This window comes from Myotis lucifugus, unplaced genomic scaffold (assembly GCF_000147115.1).
Source record: "Myotis lucifugus unplaced genomic scaffold, Myoluc2.0 scaffold_157, whole genome shotgun sequence".
NCBI classification, from domain to species: domain Eukaryota; kingdom Metazoa; phylum Chordata; class Mammalia; order Chiroptera; family Vespertilionidae; genus Myotis; species Myotis lucifugus.
In genome coordinates this window covers 459808-474493 of record NW_005871205.1, presented here as the reverse complement: position 1 = coordinate 474493, position 14686 = coordinate 459808, and the positions used below count along the sequence as shown (strand labels likewise).

General features: G+C 37.4%; 1 protein-coding gene across 1 annotated transcript in view; it reads left to right on the top strand.

Annotated features, from left to right (window-relative positions):
* The first annotated feature begins 494 nt into the window (after positions 1-494).
* The window catches only part of NF1 (neurofibromin 1), a 230024-nt gene continuing 215832 nt past the window's right edge, over positions 495-14686 (top strand). Inside the window, exon 1 of the mRNA XM_023759565.1 lies at positions 495-1240. Coding sequence (XP_023615333.1) covers positions 1238-1240 — 3 coding nt within the window. The 5' untranslated portion in view covers positions 495-1237. The remainder of the gene's footprint in view (positions 1241-14686) is intronic.

The window sequence follows — 14686 nt, the reverse complement described above, 5'->3', positions numbered from 1 at the left end:
GATTGGGGTGGGGACCCGGGCGGGCGGGGGGAGGAAGGAGCCGCCGCCTCCCCCGCGGCCACCTCGGGCTCGGGAGGAAAGGAAGGGGGACCCGTGGGGTGGCCTAGGGGGAAGTGCGGGGACGGAGGGCGCCGCCGGGCGCTCGGGCTCCCTCTCCCCGGAGTCGGGGAGTGGGCCTTTCCGCTGCCCCCCCTCGGACCCTCCGTCCCTGTTATCCCAGCGCGTCCGCTCGCCCAGGAGGATGAGTGACCTGGGGGCGCTTTCTGGGACTCTCCATCTGGATTTAATCATTCCCCCCTTTCTTTTTTTTTTTTTTGAACGGAGGTGGGTCACATTGAGGGGTTTCCTCTTCCCTCAGTGGACCTCCTAACTGGGGGTGAGCAGCTGAAGGCACCCCAAGGCCCGGCGTGTGTACCCCCTGTAGTAGGAGGAGAACACCCCACCCCTCCCCCAGTTTCTTCAGCTTCCTCTCTCGGAGGGGGAAGAGTGGAGGAAAGCAGGGAGAGCACAGGTTTGCTTACTTTCTGCCCCATCGTCGCAGCCTGCCCCGAGCTCCCAGCGCGCACACAGGGCACGGTTGCTGATGCCCACACGGGCGGCCCCCCATATCCTCCCGAGACAAGACTGGCTTTTCCATTGCTGTTTGCAGTGTAAATCGTGGCTCTCGATCCCTCCTGCTTCTGAAATGTTTTTCCCGTCTTTCCTTCCTTGGTAATTGCAGTCTCTTCCCTTTTATTTTTGCCAGCGGTCTGAGGATGTGAAGATGGCTTTCTTGAGGGAGCTTCTTGGGGAGTCAGGGGAGAAGGGTGTCAGCAAAGTGGGGAAACTGCAGCTGAGCCACTGACAACAGAGAGCAGAGACAGCTGGGATGTGCTCCGAGAGCCCGTCCTTCTGCTAGTGTTTTGTTATTGTTTTTAACTCTCACCTCTTGGTTGACAAGAGAGCTTTCATTGAGAATATGTGGGATGGAAAAAAATTTTTTTCATAGCTTGGGGAGGTGCCTTTTTATTTCCGAGCTTCACACAGTCAACCCTAGGGCTGATCAGAATGAATGCACACGCAGCCTTTTGTCAATGGGGATTCGTTTAACTTTGTGTTGCTGTAGGTAGTTGGGGATGGTCTAAAGGGATGCATTTTTTTGCAGCTGCAGTTCTACCGCGAGCTTTCTGTGTTGAGGGAACTGTTTAGGATCGAATCAATCTATTTTGTCATAAAACTGATTATGGGAGCTGAATGAATGGTGGGTTCCACTTTTATTTGATCCGTAAACATTTCCTTACAGGACACATAGTGTTTCTGACCTAGCTAAAAGATACTTGGGAATAGGCAGAGGAATAGAGAAGAAATTTGAGAAGAAACTACATAGATAAAATAGAATTATAAAGCTGTCAGAGACTTGAAGGACTTGCTTCACCCATCCCTTTGCTTCCAGACCAAAAAGCATCTAACCAGCTGCACTACTACTAATCTATTTGAGGAAGCAAAATGTTACCGCATATATTGGATATTATTGACAGAGCATTAGATTTAAAACTTGATAGAAAAGACTTTCTCTGTGTAATTTTTTAAAAGGCACATAGAAGAAGGTCAAAGCTGAACCTTGTAGACCGCATAATCTGGATTCGGGAATTTGAAGGATTCACACCACAGTTGTTCCTAATTCTTTTTTAATTAAAATTTTGTCTCCAATTTGTAAACTTTATTTCTTTACTTCTAACCTGTTGATCTCTAGGCTTACATAAGAAAAATATAGTTTTCTAAATTTCAAAAGAGGAATGATTTTCATTATATGGTCAGTAATGCAAGAAAATATTTTTTTCTTTTTGTCCCCAGTGTTAAAAGACCGTAGGCTTTGTTGTTTGCTTTGTTGTGAATATTGTGGAATCAAACTCACCATCATCTTAAAAATTCAGGACATAACTGTTTTAAACAGAAGCATTTTTTATATATTCCTTATGTTGTAATTAAGAGAAAAATACATAGGACAACTTTATTTCTCATATTTTTCTCTTACAAGGTTAAAGCCCACTGACTTTGAGATGCAAAAGTATAAGGGTTTTCAGTGTTTACTATAAGGTACATACATACATTAATTTATTTAGAAGTAATAAATATTTAATTCAAATTGGAGTTTACCTTGAGTTGGGAAAGTGAGAAAACTCAGGCAGAGAGAGGTTAAATGATTGACTTCTCAAGGTCAGGTAGCAGACCTAATAACAAGAGCCTCAATATGAAAAGTATTGAATGCTGGACAATCAGGGATATTTTTTCTGATTATCCCATAGGATTAAAAAAATAATGCATTAAGTATAGTTAGGAGAGAAGAATTTACATTTAAAAATATTATTAATTTTTTAAAAATATATTTTATTGATTTTTTACGGAGAGGAAGGGAGAGGGATAGAGAGTTAGAAACATCAATGAGAGAGAAACATCCATCAGCTGCCTCCTGCACAGACCCTATTGGGGATGTGCCCACAACTGAGGTACATGTCCTTGACCGGAATCGAACCTGGGACCCTTTAGTCCTCATTCCGACGCTCTATCCACTGAGCCAAACCGGTCAGGGCAAAAATATTATTATTAATTTTTTATTTTTATATTGATTTCAGAGAAGAAAAGAGGGAGAGAGAGACAGAAACATCAAAGATGAGAGAGAATCATTGATTGGCTGCCTCCTGTACACCCGATACTGAGGATGGAGTCCCCAACCCAGGCATGAGCACTGACCTGAATTGGACGGTGACCTCCTGGTTTATAGGTCAACGCTCAACCATTGAGCCATGCTGGTCTGGCAAGAGTTTACATTTTTACTGAGGGGGAGAAAAAGCTCTGCATATAGTGAGAATTATTTGTATAAGAGTCTTAAATGTTTCAAATATTTCTAAAAGTTTTACATTTTGGATATATTGTATAGACTTTGTTTTGTTGGGTTCAGAGGGAATCAAGTTGCTTCCTTTTATTATAGCTGAAGACAGTATATACTGAGCTAATGAGTATGTGCAGGTCTAAAGATGGCAACTCTGTTTATGTTTGAATTGGTGTTTTGGTTGGCCTTGGAATACTTGGTGGTGATTAAAGCAGAAATGTATTCCTAGCCACTGTATTATTGTATTATTTAAAACATATTTATGTTGATTTCAGAGAGAAAGAGAGAAGGAGAGAGAGACACACATACACATCTGAGAGAATCATTGATCAGCTGCCTCCTGCATGTCCCTTACTAGGGATGGAGTCACAACCTGGGAATCGGAACTGCATGTCCCTGACTGGGAATCGAACTATGACCTCCTGGTTCATAGGTTGGTGCTCAACCACTTAGCCACACTGGCCGGGCTGTATTATTGTATTTTAGTGGGCATTGCTCAGCAACTTGGTGCAGTAGACCCAGTTAAAAGAAGTGGTAGTGTCTCATCTTGACATTTTGAGCTCAAATCCTTGTTTCCAGGTGTGTAAAATAAAATTCCTGTAACCTGCTGGGATTGCACCTACACCTAATATTTATGGTCTAAGTCAGTGATGGCGAACCTATGACACGCGTATCAGAGGTGACACGCGAACTCATTTTTTTGGTTGATTTTTCTTTGTTAAATGGCATTTAAATATATAAAATAAATATCAAAAATATAAATCTTTGTTTTACTATGGTTGCAAATATCAAAAAATTTCTATATGTGACACGGCACCAGAGTTAAGTTAGGGTTTTTCAAAATGCTGACACGCCGAGCTCAAAAGGTTCGCCATTACTGGTCTAAGTTGAACCATTCTTGAACCATTCTTAACCAATTAGGGAAATGGCAGTTGCAAAGGTGGACAGGAAGAAAGCTGAATGTATCTGTTTTATCCTTAACCTGCCTTTATGGTATTGAACAATAAGTTTCTAAGTTGAAATAGGCAAATTTTAGGTATGTATTTTTATTTTTATTTTAATTTTTAAAAAATATATTTTATTAATTTTTTACAGAGAGGAAGGGAGAGGGATAGAGAGTTAGAAACATTGATGAGAGAGAAACATCGATCAGCTGCCTCCTGCACACCTCCCACTGGGGATATGCCCGCAACCAAGGTACATGCCCTTGACTGGAATCGAACCTGGGACCTTTCGGTCTGCAGGCCGACGCTCTATCCACTGAGCCAAACCAGTCAGGGCTAGGTATGTATTTTTAAATTGTGGCTCATTGCCTTGGGTACTTAACAATTAGAACCTCCTTAGATGCCTCACCAGTCTCTGTGGAGCTTTGATTCTGAAAGGGAGTAAAGGAAAACTGGTTATATGAAACAAAACTGGTTTTGTTTTTAAGAAATTAAAAAAGATACCCTCGAATAATGTGTTATAAATATGTTCATTTAAGCACTTATATTTTCCATATCTCATCAAGTAAAAACAGTATATAAAAAAACACCAAAACATAACATATTAGAGAATAAATCTGATTTTTTTTATTTGTTATAATAGCATATTAGTAGTTGTAAATTGAATGCTAATCGGAATTTTCTTTGAATATGTGATATTTAAAGTATAAATGATTGGCAAATGTCTTTGAAGTTACAAGGCACATGTTAATTGGCCAAATAGATAGATTTGTAAAACTTTGAAGCAGTTTTGGATTAAAAAAAAATCTCCTAGTCTTGTTCTTAAAGCCTGGTCTGCCATTTATATAAGGCCTTACAAAGTAGTTGAAAATGAATACTCTTTCGGCAAAGGGTATTATATTGTGAGTAAGAAAAAATGCTTATTCTTTATTCTGGACCTCATCTTTTTAAAAACATTTCTTCCAACTGGTCCTCAATTAGTTCTCTGTGCGCCCTCGTTCCCCAGTCCCTTTATCTAGCATCTAATTCAGTCTTTCTCTGTGATCTTTTTCTTCACCTTCAAACTTACTAAGATTTCTTTTGTCTTAAACATTTGGTTAGTCCTATAACTTTCTATGGCTCAATCTTTTTCTTCCTTTTGTTGGTAGATACTTGCTGCCTCTACTGTTTATCTGCCCATTTCCTTTATAACTCTCTGAAAACTAGTTTCTCCCTCTGCTTTTCTTCTGGATTGCTGTTTTCTTGAAAGTGATTCCTTCTGGCAAACAGTGGTTTTGCTGAATTGTAATGCCACTGTGGTGTTCCATTACCCCTGGAAGCCAGTTTCCCCTAATTCCCAAGACAATGCTGTCTTGTATGTGTGCTCGCAGATCTTCATATATCGATGTTCTCGTTGGTTCTTGGACAGATGTGTTTTCTCTATCATATTATGTTGCCTATCATGAAACTGGGTGGGAGTCTGAGTTTTGCTCTGCTTTTTCCCTGCCTCTGTTCTAAGTCTCTGGATCCTAGATGTCCTCATCTGTCGGAAAAGAATTGTTTAGAAAAATCTCTAAGGTTTTCTTTCTAGTTTAAATATTCAATGATTTTTAATATTTTAACAGCATCGCCCTGAGCCACATCAGTCTGTTGGGAGCTGACCCTACTTAATTTACCAAGCTTTTTCTCATTATGCTTCAGCATGCACCTATGTTCCAGGCAGGCTGGCTCAGTCTCTTCTGCTTATTTCTGCTTCTCAGCCTTCATTTATGACGGCCCCTGAATGCTTTCATTCCTCCTTTGTGATGTTCTAATTCCTATCTGTCCTTCAGTGGGCAGTTCAAACTTCATTTTTTCCAAGAAGTCTTCATGCACTAAACTCACTGCAATCTCACTTCTTGGTGTGCTTGGCACCTGGGGTTCTGCAGAACCACCCGGTAAGGTTTCTTCCCTCAGGAGGGTTGGTTGAACACAGTTTAGCATTGTTTTCTTTTCTCTTATCTTTTTATCAAATAGAGTGTAAACTTTCTGAAAAGCAAGAAGCCTCTATTAGAACTGTCTTATAGTCTCTCCAGTCCTCAGCACACTTATGAGCATACAGTGAGTCATTCATTGATGCAGTGTTTTTCATACAATTACTGGTTGAAAGGTAGAATGGCTAAAATAAGTAATTTTGTCTCTGCTATATTTACTAAATAACCAGATTTTGATTTAGTTTTTATAATGGCCTAAGTCTTAAAAGTTAAGTGGTATTTTAACTTTAAGGAGGAACTTACACATATTTATATGTCCTCCCCCAGAGCTAACATGTTTTTTGAATGAAGTTTCAGGTCTGATTATCTTTGAGATCTTGGATTTGTCATTTTTAGTGATAAGTCTCTACATAAGGATATTTTTTACAATGGTCTGATAGGATAATGAAAGTGAAATACTTTGAAAAAACAAATTATTCAATGTAAGATTTATACTTTTTTTTTTTTTTTTTTTTTTTTTTTACTAAATAAGGGCTAATATCTCTGGATATTCCCCTGTTATGTACCTTGGCTGATACATACTTTACTTTAGCATTCACTGACATACTTGGGTAACATATCATGGTAACAGATCCTTATGTAATATGTGTGGATGTCCACAACCTATATGTTTTCCTTTAATTTGTGATATACGTATTATATAATATGGGTCTTCAAGCTTGGGAAATGTAATAGAAATTGTCTTAAGGTGTTCTGTGAATTGGGCCAGCAGTTGTTACATTAGATTTAAATATGCCTACACTTTTTATTTGACTTTTTGACCAATAAGAAATTAGATTCTAAAATCTACATCATCATCATCATCATTATTATCATTATTATTATGTTTAGCATGAGAATTTTGTCCTTACAGGAAAGGTTAGTGATATAATAAGTAACCATGCCTTATTTTTGCATCTTTGTTCTTTAAATTATTATTGGTATGGGGCTTTTTTGTTTTAGCCTTTCAAATTTGGTGTTATGAGGTTCTATATAGACTCTATTGTTGCATTATAACAACTGTGCTTTTAAGGGTGAGCAGTGTATTTATTAAAAATGTGTTTTGCACATGTGTTCTTTAGGCCTCAATCTGTTCTTCATTGGGGGTTCTGTGTGTGTGTGTATAAGACAAGGGACAAGAGGTATATAAGAAGGCTAATTTTTTTTAAAGGAAGTTTAAGGAGGAAAGTGTTGTATAGAAGAAGTAGAAGGGGAGATTTGTGGTCAGCTTAAACTGTTAAAAGCCTTAGAATCAATATTGAAGTAGAATATGGGCATCTTAAGGTCTTTCTTTGCGGATAATTGACTTGTATTTATAAAAGCATTGGCTATTTCGTCTGACATCTTTTAGAATACCCCATTTTCTTGGGGGTGGAGAGAGAAAGATGAGACAAAGTTTGTTTTGACCTTGAAGAATAGAAAAGTTAAAGTGTTTTATATTGTAGTAACTGTGAATTAAGTTTAAGGTTTCAGTAACTTGTACGTTTCTCTGTCATACTTTATGGTAGAACCTTCAGTAAACAGAGCACTCTCAGGTTGTGGAATATAAATAACTGAAATTGATAGTGCAGCCATTAAAGTTTCTTTAGGTGAATGCATATTTGACCACTTCAAGTGTTATATGCTTGTGATATATAGTTATGTTCTTTGGTTCTCTGAGTATGGCTTTTGAGCCTTGAGCTTCTGTTGAGACAAGAAAGCCCCATGCTAATGTGGAATTCCATCCAATTATAATGAAGAATTGGAATCATCCTCTAAAATTTTACATATTCTTACTATAAACAGTACTAATTACTTTGCAGTAGCAGTAACTTGAGGTGCAAACTTCCAGATTGCATATTTTCTTTAAACCACAGCCTGGCACTCTTTTGGGTTTGGCTTAGTGTTGTCACTACAGCCTATAAGCTGTTGCTTGCTCTTACTTATATTTTATAGCTTTGAGTGTCTTACCCTATTGAATTTCAGAGAACTTAACTTTTTTTTTTTTAATGACATTCTCCCCTCCCTCTACTTCACATCCCCAAGCAGGCTGCTGTATCTAGTGCAAGAGACATGAAGTTAATTTAATACATAGAGGAACTTTTAGAAATTTATCTAAAGGACTTTTATTTAGCTTATTATTAATCATAGTTTTATACCCAGATAATGACCTTGTGGGTAATTGTGGCTCATAACAGTCTTAAGTGAGGGCACGACAGAATAGCTCTTACCACCTAGGTTTGTGATGGCAGTATACTGGATAGTAAGAGCTTTTGACTGTGCACCATTCAATGTGGTCTTGGACAAGTCAGTTAACCTCTCTGAACTTCAGCTTTCTATGTCTTCATCTGTACAATGGGGATAATTCTTGCCCTACTCACATCATGGGCTTGTTTTGTGTCTTAGGTACGAATCTTTTACATGAAAGGAAGCTGTCAAATTAGTCATAAAAATTATTACCATGATTATCATCCTGTGCAGTATTTTTTCTATTGACTGTTATTATTTCTACTCTGCATGAGGAAAAACTAGAGAGGCAAAATAATTTGTTTACAATCATATGACATGTAAGTAATGAGTTTAAACTAGAACGTGGGTGTCAATCCTTAGAGCAGTAACTTTTCAGTAGAGCTTTACAAAGAAATCTGAATTTTCTGACAGTATAAATATGTAAATTGAGGAATATATTGTTGATTCTTCACTTAAAGACGAGATCAGAGTATCTGGAAATCATTTTTGATTGGTCATGTGTTAGACATAGAAATGAGTTTTGAACATTATATCCTTGATTTCATTATTTATCATTTTTTTCACTTTATCAAAGCTTTTCGGGTAGAGGAAGTTGTAACATTGTTCCCCTTTTATTTAGTTTTATAACATTACATTATACTCACTGCAGATTTTTAGGTGAGGAGAGTTGAATCCTGAAGGTAAGAGAATAAAACCTTGAGAACACCACTAGGAATGTACAATTATAAATATGAGATTATGTATTTATTTTATTATTTTATCTTGGCATTTCAGAGTCCACTGTTGTAAAGTTGGTTTTCATGCTTTAAGAACATTCCACTTAGGATTGGATTAAATTTGAGGCAACTTTTAAAGTTTTGGTAGTACTTAATGCCTTGTCCTGTTGGATTCCTGGGCATTTGTTTTTCTTTTCCTCTCAAATCATTCATCTAGAATTTTGGAGTATCTCCCCAACTCTCCCGTCTTTACCAGTGCCTTTTACTTCTGTCCCAGGTCAGGGCTGGAAATGTTTTGTCTTTAGGTCCAGGCAGGTCTCCTTCCTTTTGGACTGAGGGGGGGAAAAAGAAGCATTTTTGTATTTCCTGTTATGTTTCAGTTTTTGGCTTCTAATAACTGAATTTTCAGTTGGGAATGGAAGAGATAGATTTTGTTTTGGTCAACTTTTGGCAACAGAGATCAATGAAGACCTGTGCTCTGGTTACTACCCTGACATGAACTACCTTTGCAATATTATGTAAATCTCTTAAAGTTTGAGCTATTTCCTTATCTATAAAACAGGAGAAATATGATCTGACAGTGCAAAACTTTTGAGTCTTATAATGAATAGATTTTTGTTTTATTTTTATTTATTTATTTATTTATTTTAAAATATATTTTTATTGATTTCAGAGAGGAAGGGAGAGAAAGAGGTAGATAGAAACATCAATGATGAGAGAGAATCATTGATCAGCTGCCTCCTGCATACCAAGCCCACAACCTTGACTGGAATCAAACCTGGGACCCTTCCACAGCTTGAAACTCTATCCACTGATCCACTGAGCCAAACCAGCTAGGGCAAGAAAGAAGGGATTTGATTCATAATAGCTGTTGGAGTAAATGAGAGAGAGTGGGCCATTTAAGGACACTTAACAATATTGAGCAATGTTAAAGACACATCTGGATTTGGAGACCATATCTTTGTTATGGTCAAAGTCACTAGAATTGAGGAGATCAAGGAAGGTTGAGGATCAGGGTTTGGATAGGTGCTCCACCTTGACATTGAAATCACCTAGATTAGGGTTGCTAGGTTTAGCAAATAGAAATATAGGATGCCCTGTTAAATGTGAATTTTAGATAAACAATGAATAAAAACTTAGTGTAAGTATTTCCCAAATATTGCATGGATATCTTACACTAAAAAAATTACTCATGTTTGATTTAATTGGGAGTTATGTATTTTATCAGGCAACATTAACCTATCCATGGTTGGCAAACTGCGGCTTGCGAGCCACATGCGGCTCTTTGGCCCCTTGAGTGTGGCTCTTCCTAAGCCTTAGGAGTACCCTAATTAAGTTAATAACAATGTACCTACCTATATAGTTTAAGTTTAAAAAATTTGGCTCTCAAAAGAAATTTCAGTCGTTGTACTGTTGATATTTGGCTCTGTTGACTAATGAGTTTGCCGACCACTGCCCTAGATGATACCCACATGATGGTAGATGGTGAAGTAGAGGAGAAACTGAGCCAAGAGACAAATTATTTAGATGATGGGGGGAAATATCTAGAAAGTTGGTAGGTGACTATGACAAGGTTTGTTAGTAGCACCACATGAGTCATGATCCTTAAGGAAGAGGGGGAAGAGTAGAAAAGCAGGATTTGGCCTCCTTGAGTCTCTTATTCATTGTTCCTAATTCTGTCCTCTATGACTCTTCGGAATAAGTTTGTCCTTTTACTTTAAAAATAGTTGAAGACAGCCTTCACCAGTGTGGCTCAATTGGATGGGCATTGTCCCGTGCACCAAAAGGGTGCTGGTTCATTCCTGCTCAGGACACATGCCTGGGTTGGAGATTCTGTCCCTGGTGAGGGCTTGCAGGAGGCAGCTGATCGATGTTGTGCTCTCACATGGATGTTTCTCTTTCTCCCTCTCTTTTTTTTCTCGCTCTAAACATCAATAAAAATATTTTTTTAAAAATTGAAGACAAATCTTAAGTACTGCATAGGTTGTTCCTCTCTCCCCCCTGAAAAATGTCATACATTCGACCATTTCTTATAGCACATAATTTCAAGACATCTCATTCTGGTTGTTTGCCTCTTGGTGCAATGTTGGTCAGTACTCAGGCATACCATTTTTCATTTTTTCTCTCGATATTTTTGATATGAGGGTGTTATGTGAGACCTGGAAAAAAAGGCTTAAAAATGTTGAGCTTCAGGTGCACTGTATTTTTGGTATTCATCTTATTACCAGTACAGTAAACCAATCAAATAATATTAATTGGCATTATATGTGCATGTTTGTTTTTTAAGTTTTATTATAAAAAAATTCAAGTGTATGCAAAAGTAGAGAGATGATTGTAAATGAATCCCCATGTACCTATTACCCAGCTTCTACTCAGCTTTATTTGATCTGTATTTCTACCCATTTTCTGCCCAGCACCTCTCCATTACTGTGAAGCAGTTCCAGTTATCATTTCATTTCAGCATGACTTTTTTCCTATCCATTTTCTTTAAAAATTTTTAAAAAAAATATTTTTATTGATTTCAGAGAGGAAGGGAAGGGAAGAGAGAGATAGAAACATCAGTGATGAGAGAGAATCATTGCACACCTCCTAGGGATCGAGGCTGCAACCCAGGCATGTGCCTTGACCGGAATCAAACCCGGGACCCTTCTGTCTGCAGGATGACACTCTATCCACTGAACTAAACCAGCTAGGGCTCTTTCTTGATATTTAAAAAAATTTTCAATTACAGTTTACATTCAATATTATTTTGTATTAATGTCAGATGTATAGCAAAGTTAGAAAATCATGTACTTTACAGAGTGGTCCTCTGCTGCTTCAGGTACCCACCTGGCTCCATACATAGTTGTAACGATATTGTTGACTAGATTCCCTATGCTGTAATCTACATCTCTGTGATTATTCTGTAACTGCCAGTTTGTACTGCTTAATTCACCCTTTTCACCCAGCATCCCAACTCCCCCCTACCCCCCGACAACTGTCAGTCTGTTCTCTGTATCTCTGAGTTTGTTTCTATTTTGTTCATTAGATTCCACATATAAGTGAAATCATATGGTATTTGTCTTTCTCTTTCTAACTTATTTAACACTTAGCATAATGTCCTCTAGGTCCATCCACAGCATGACTTATTCTTAACTCATGCTGACTTTAAGAGCTGTGTGATATGAAAACAATACTCAATTAGGAATCAGAAGACTTGAGTTTGAGTCCTAATTTTCTGAAAGAAAAGGAAAAATGAGTTAACCTGGTCAAGGCCAGCTATCTGTGCCTTAGATTCCTAATATTTTGAAGAGTTTGTGTGGTGGCTGGGAGGGGACATAACACTATCTGCTCTTTTTCATAGGGCCTGTGTGAATCAAAGATAGATAATATATGTAAAGGTACTTTATGTAAATTCACGACTTCTCAAAGTTCACTGACGGCATTTCTCTTATCACACGTCTAAATTTTCATCTGTACCTTTGGAGTAGTTCATGTACACTTGAATTCAGATAAAGCAGGTGGGAGCTTTAAGCTTTATCTAAGGGTTCTGATGGCTCTCAGCAATGTTCTTTTCAAATTTGAAATCATTTTGTCTTCTGCTAAAACAATTAGAAATAAAATTGAATCAAGTAATTCTGCTTTTAATCTCCTGTTGGTATTATACCATATACTCTAACTAGTGGTTTGTAACCTTCCTCCTCTTCTTCTTCTTAATATAGTTTTAAAAGCCTTTAAATATTTATTTTAACATGTTATCTTTAATGTTTTTAGTTATTCTGAACTCTTAACTATTTTTATACTGTTCTTTCAATTTGTCCATTGTATATAGCATATGTTCTATCTTAAATGTCTTTATATATACTGATCTCTGGGGGAGGGGGAGGAGGAACAACTGGTACAGGCACATTAGTTTCTTTAGATATGTCAGCTTTACCAGATTGCTTAAGATTTTTAGTACAGATTTCCTGGACCCACAAAACATCTATCTATTCTAGAGGTATGGAAAATGGGTTGTAGTTTTAAAAATCTCCCCAGATCTATCGATATATCGATATATCAATCTCTCTCTCTCTCTCTCTCTCTCTCTCTATATATATATATATATATATAGCTAATATGCAAATTATCCCCTCAGGAGTTCAACCAGGAGACTGTGAGTTCGATTGCTCGCTATGACATGCACTGACCACCAGGGGGCGGTGTGGAGCAAAGGAAGGTCCTGGCCAGCAGCTGGGGAAGGGAGGCCCTGGCTGGCAGCCAGAAGGAAGGTCCTGGCCAGCAGCTGAAAGGCCCCGATCAGCCCTGATCGCTGGCCAGGCCTAGGGACTCTACCCGTGCACAAATTTCGTGCACCGGTCCTCTAGTTTTGATATAAAGCTGGGTTGCAAGGAGGCTTTAGTTTCTGGGTAGTATTTAGTAAGTCACTGCACAGTCATCTATACTACTATGACAAATAGAAAAAACTGGATGAACTTTTAAGACCATATTTTAAAAAATATTGGAGGACTGTAGAAATAATGAGGACTAGATTAATTAAAATTCCAAAGATAGAAAAGCCCTTTGTTAGGAGAGAAGGAGATTGCTGACATTTGTTGATTTTGGACACTGACTAAAGAAAAAGGATGAACCAGAGGTGAACTGAGTCTTACTATAACTGCTGAAGAGCTCCCACACAGTTCAATTCCTGAGTGGATTGAAATGATCAACCTCCCTCATCCCTTTTGCCTAAAGAATAAATGGAGAACGCTCACTGGGAAGACATATTCTGGAGTTTCTGAAGTTCTTTCATATATAATATCCAGAATACAATGAACAATTTCTGAAAATTTGATAAAGTGAAAAACTCTGACCCATAATCAAGAATAGACATAAACCATAGAAGTAGACCCACAGATAAATTGAAGTTAGCAGACAAAGACTTTAATATGCTAAAGGAAAATTAGGAAATGATGCATAAAATGGATGAAAAATTGAATAATTTCTATACAGAATTGAAATCCATAGAAAGGAATAAAAAACACAACCTTGATTGCTTATGGTCTTTTACTTATATGTTAATTAGCAGGACCTCATTTCACTTCTTGCACTGTTCTTGGTTGTCTAAAAAAAAAGTGGCAAAACAGGTCAATTGAATGTACACTACTTAAATTCCATGAGAGCAGAATTATTCTGTCTTGTTCACTGCTTTACTCTTAGGGCTCAGTACAGTGCCTGACATTAAAAACAACAAACCTACAACAACAAAAACACACAGTATCTGAGATTAATTACACATTGGATGGATTTAATAGATTACACAAAACAGAAATCAAGATTAAATAATTTGTAGATAAGTCAATAGAAAATATCCAATTTGCAGCACAGTAAGAAAAAAAGAATGGAAAAGGTGCAAGAGAACCTAAGAGATATGCAGAACACCAAAAAGTTAAATAATGGGTAATTGGAGACTCAGAAGTATAGAAGAGAGATTAGTGTGGAAGAAAATATTTGAAGTAATAGTGTTAAGATGTTTTCCCAAACCGATGAAAGACATTAACCCACAGTTTCAAGTAGTTTAGCAAAGCCTAAGCAGGATAAATACAAAGAAAAGTACACTTATGCTATGTTAATTGAACTTTTGAAACTAGAGACAAAGAGAAACTCTGAAAAGCAACAGAAGGAAACAAAAGATGCATTATTTTAAAAGTAACAATAATATAACTGATGACTGACTTTTGAACACAATGGTGGAAACTAGGAAATAATGGAAAGACATTTTAAAGTGTTGAAAGGAAAAACTGCCACGTTAGAATTCTATTTCCAGCAGAAATATCCTTCAGAAATAAAGACATTTTTAGACAAAAGCTGAGAGAGTTAGTTATCAGCAGGCCTTCTCTAAAAGAATGACCAAAGGGAGTTCTTTAGACAGAAGGGAAATGTCTCAAGTGGAAGGGTAAAATTAAAGGCAAAAATGAA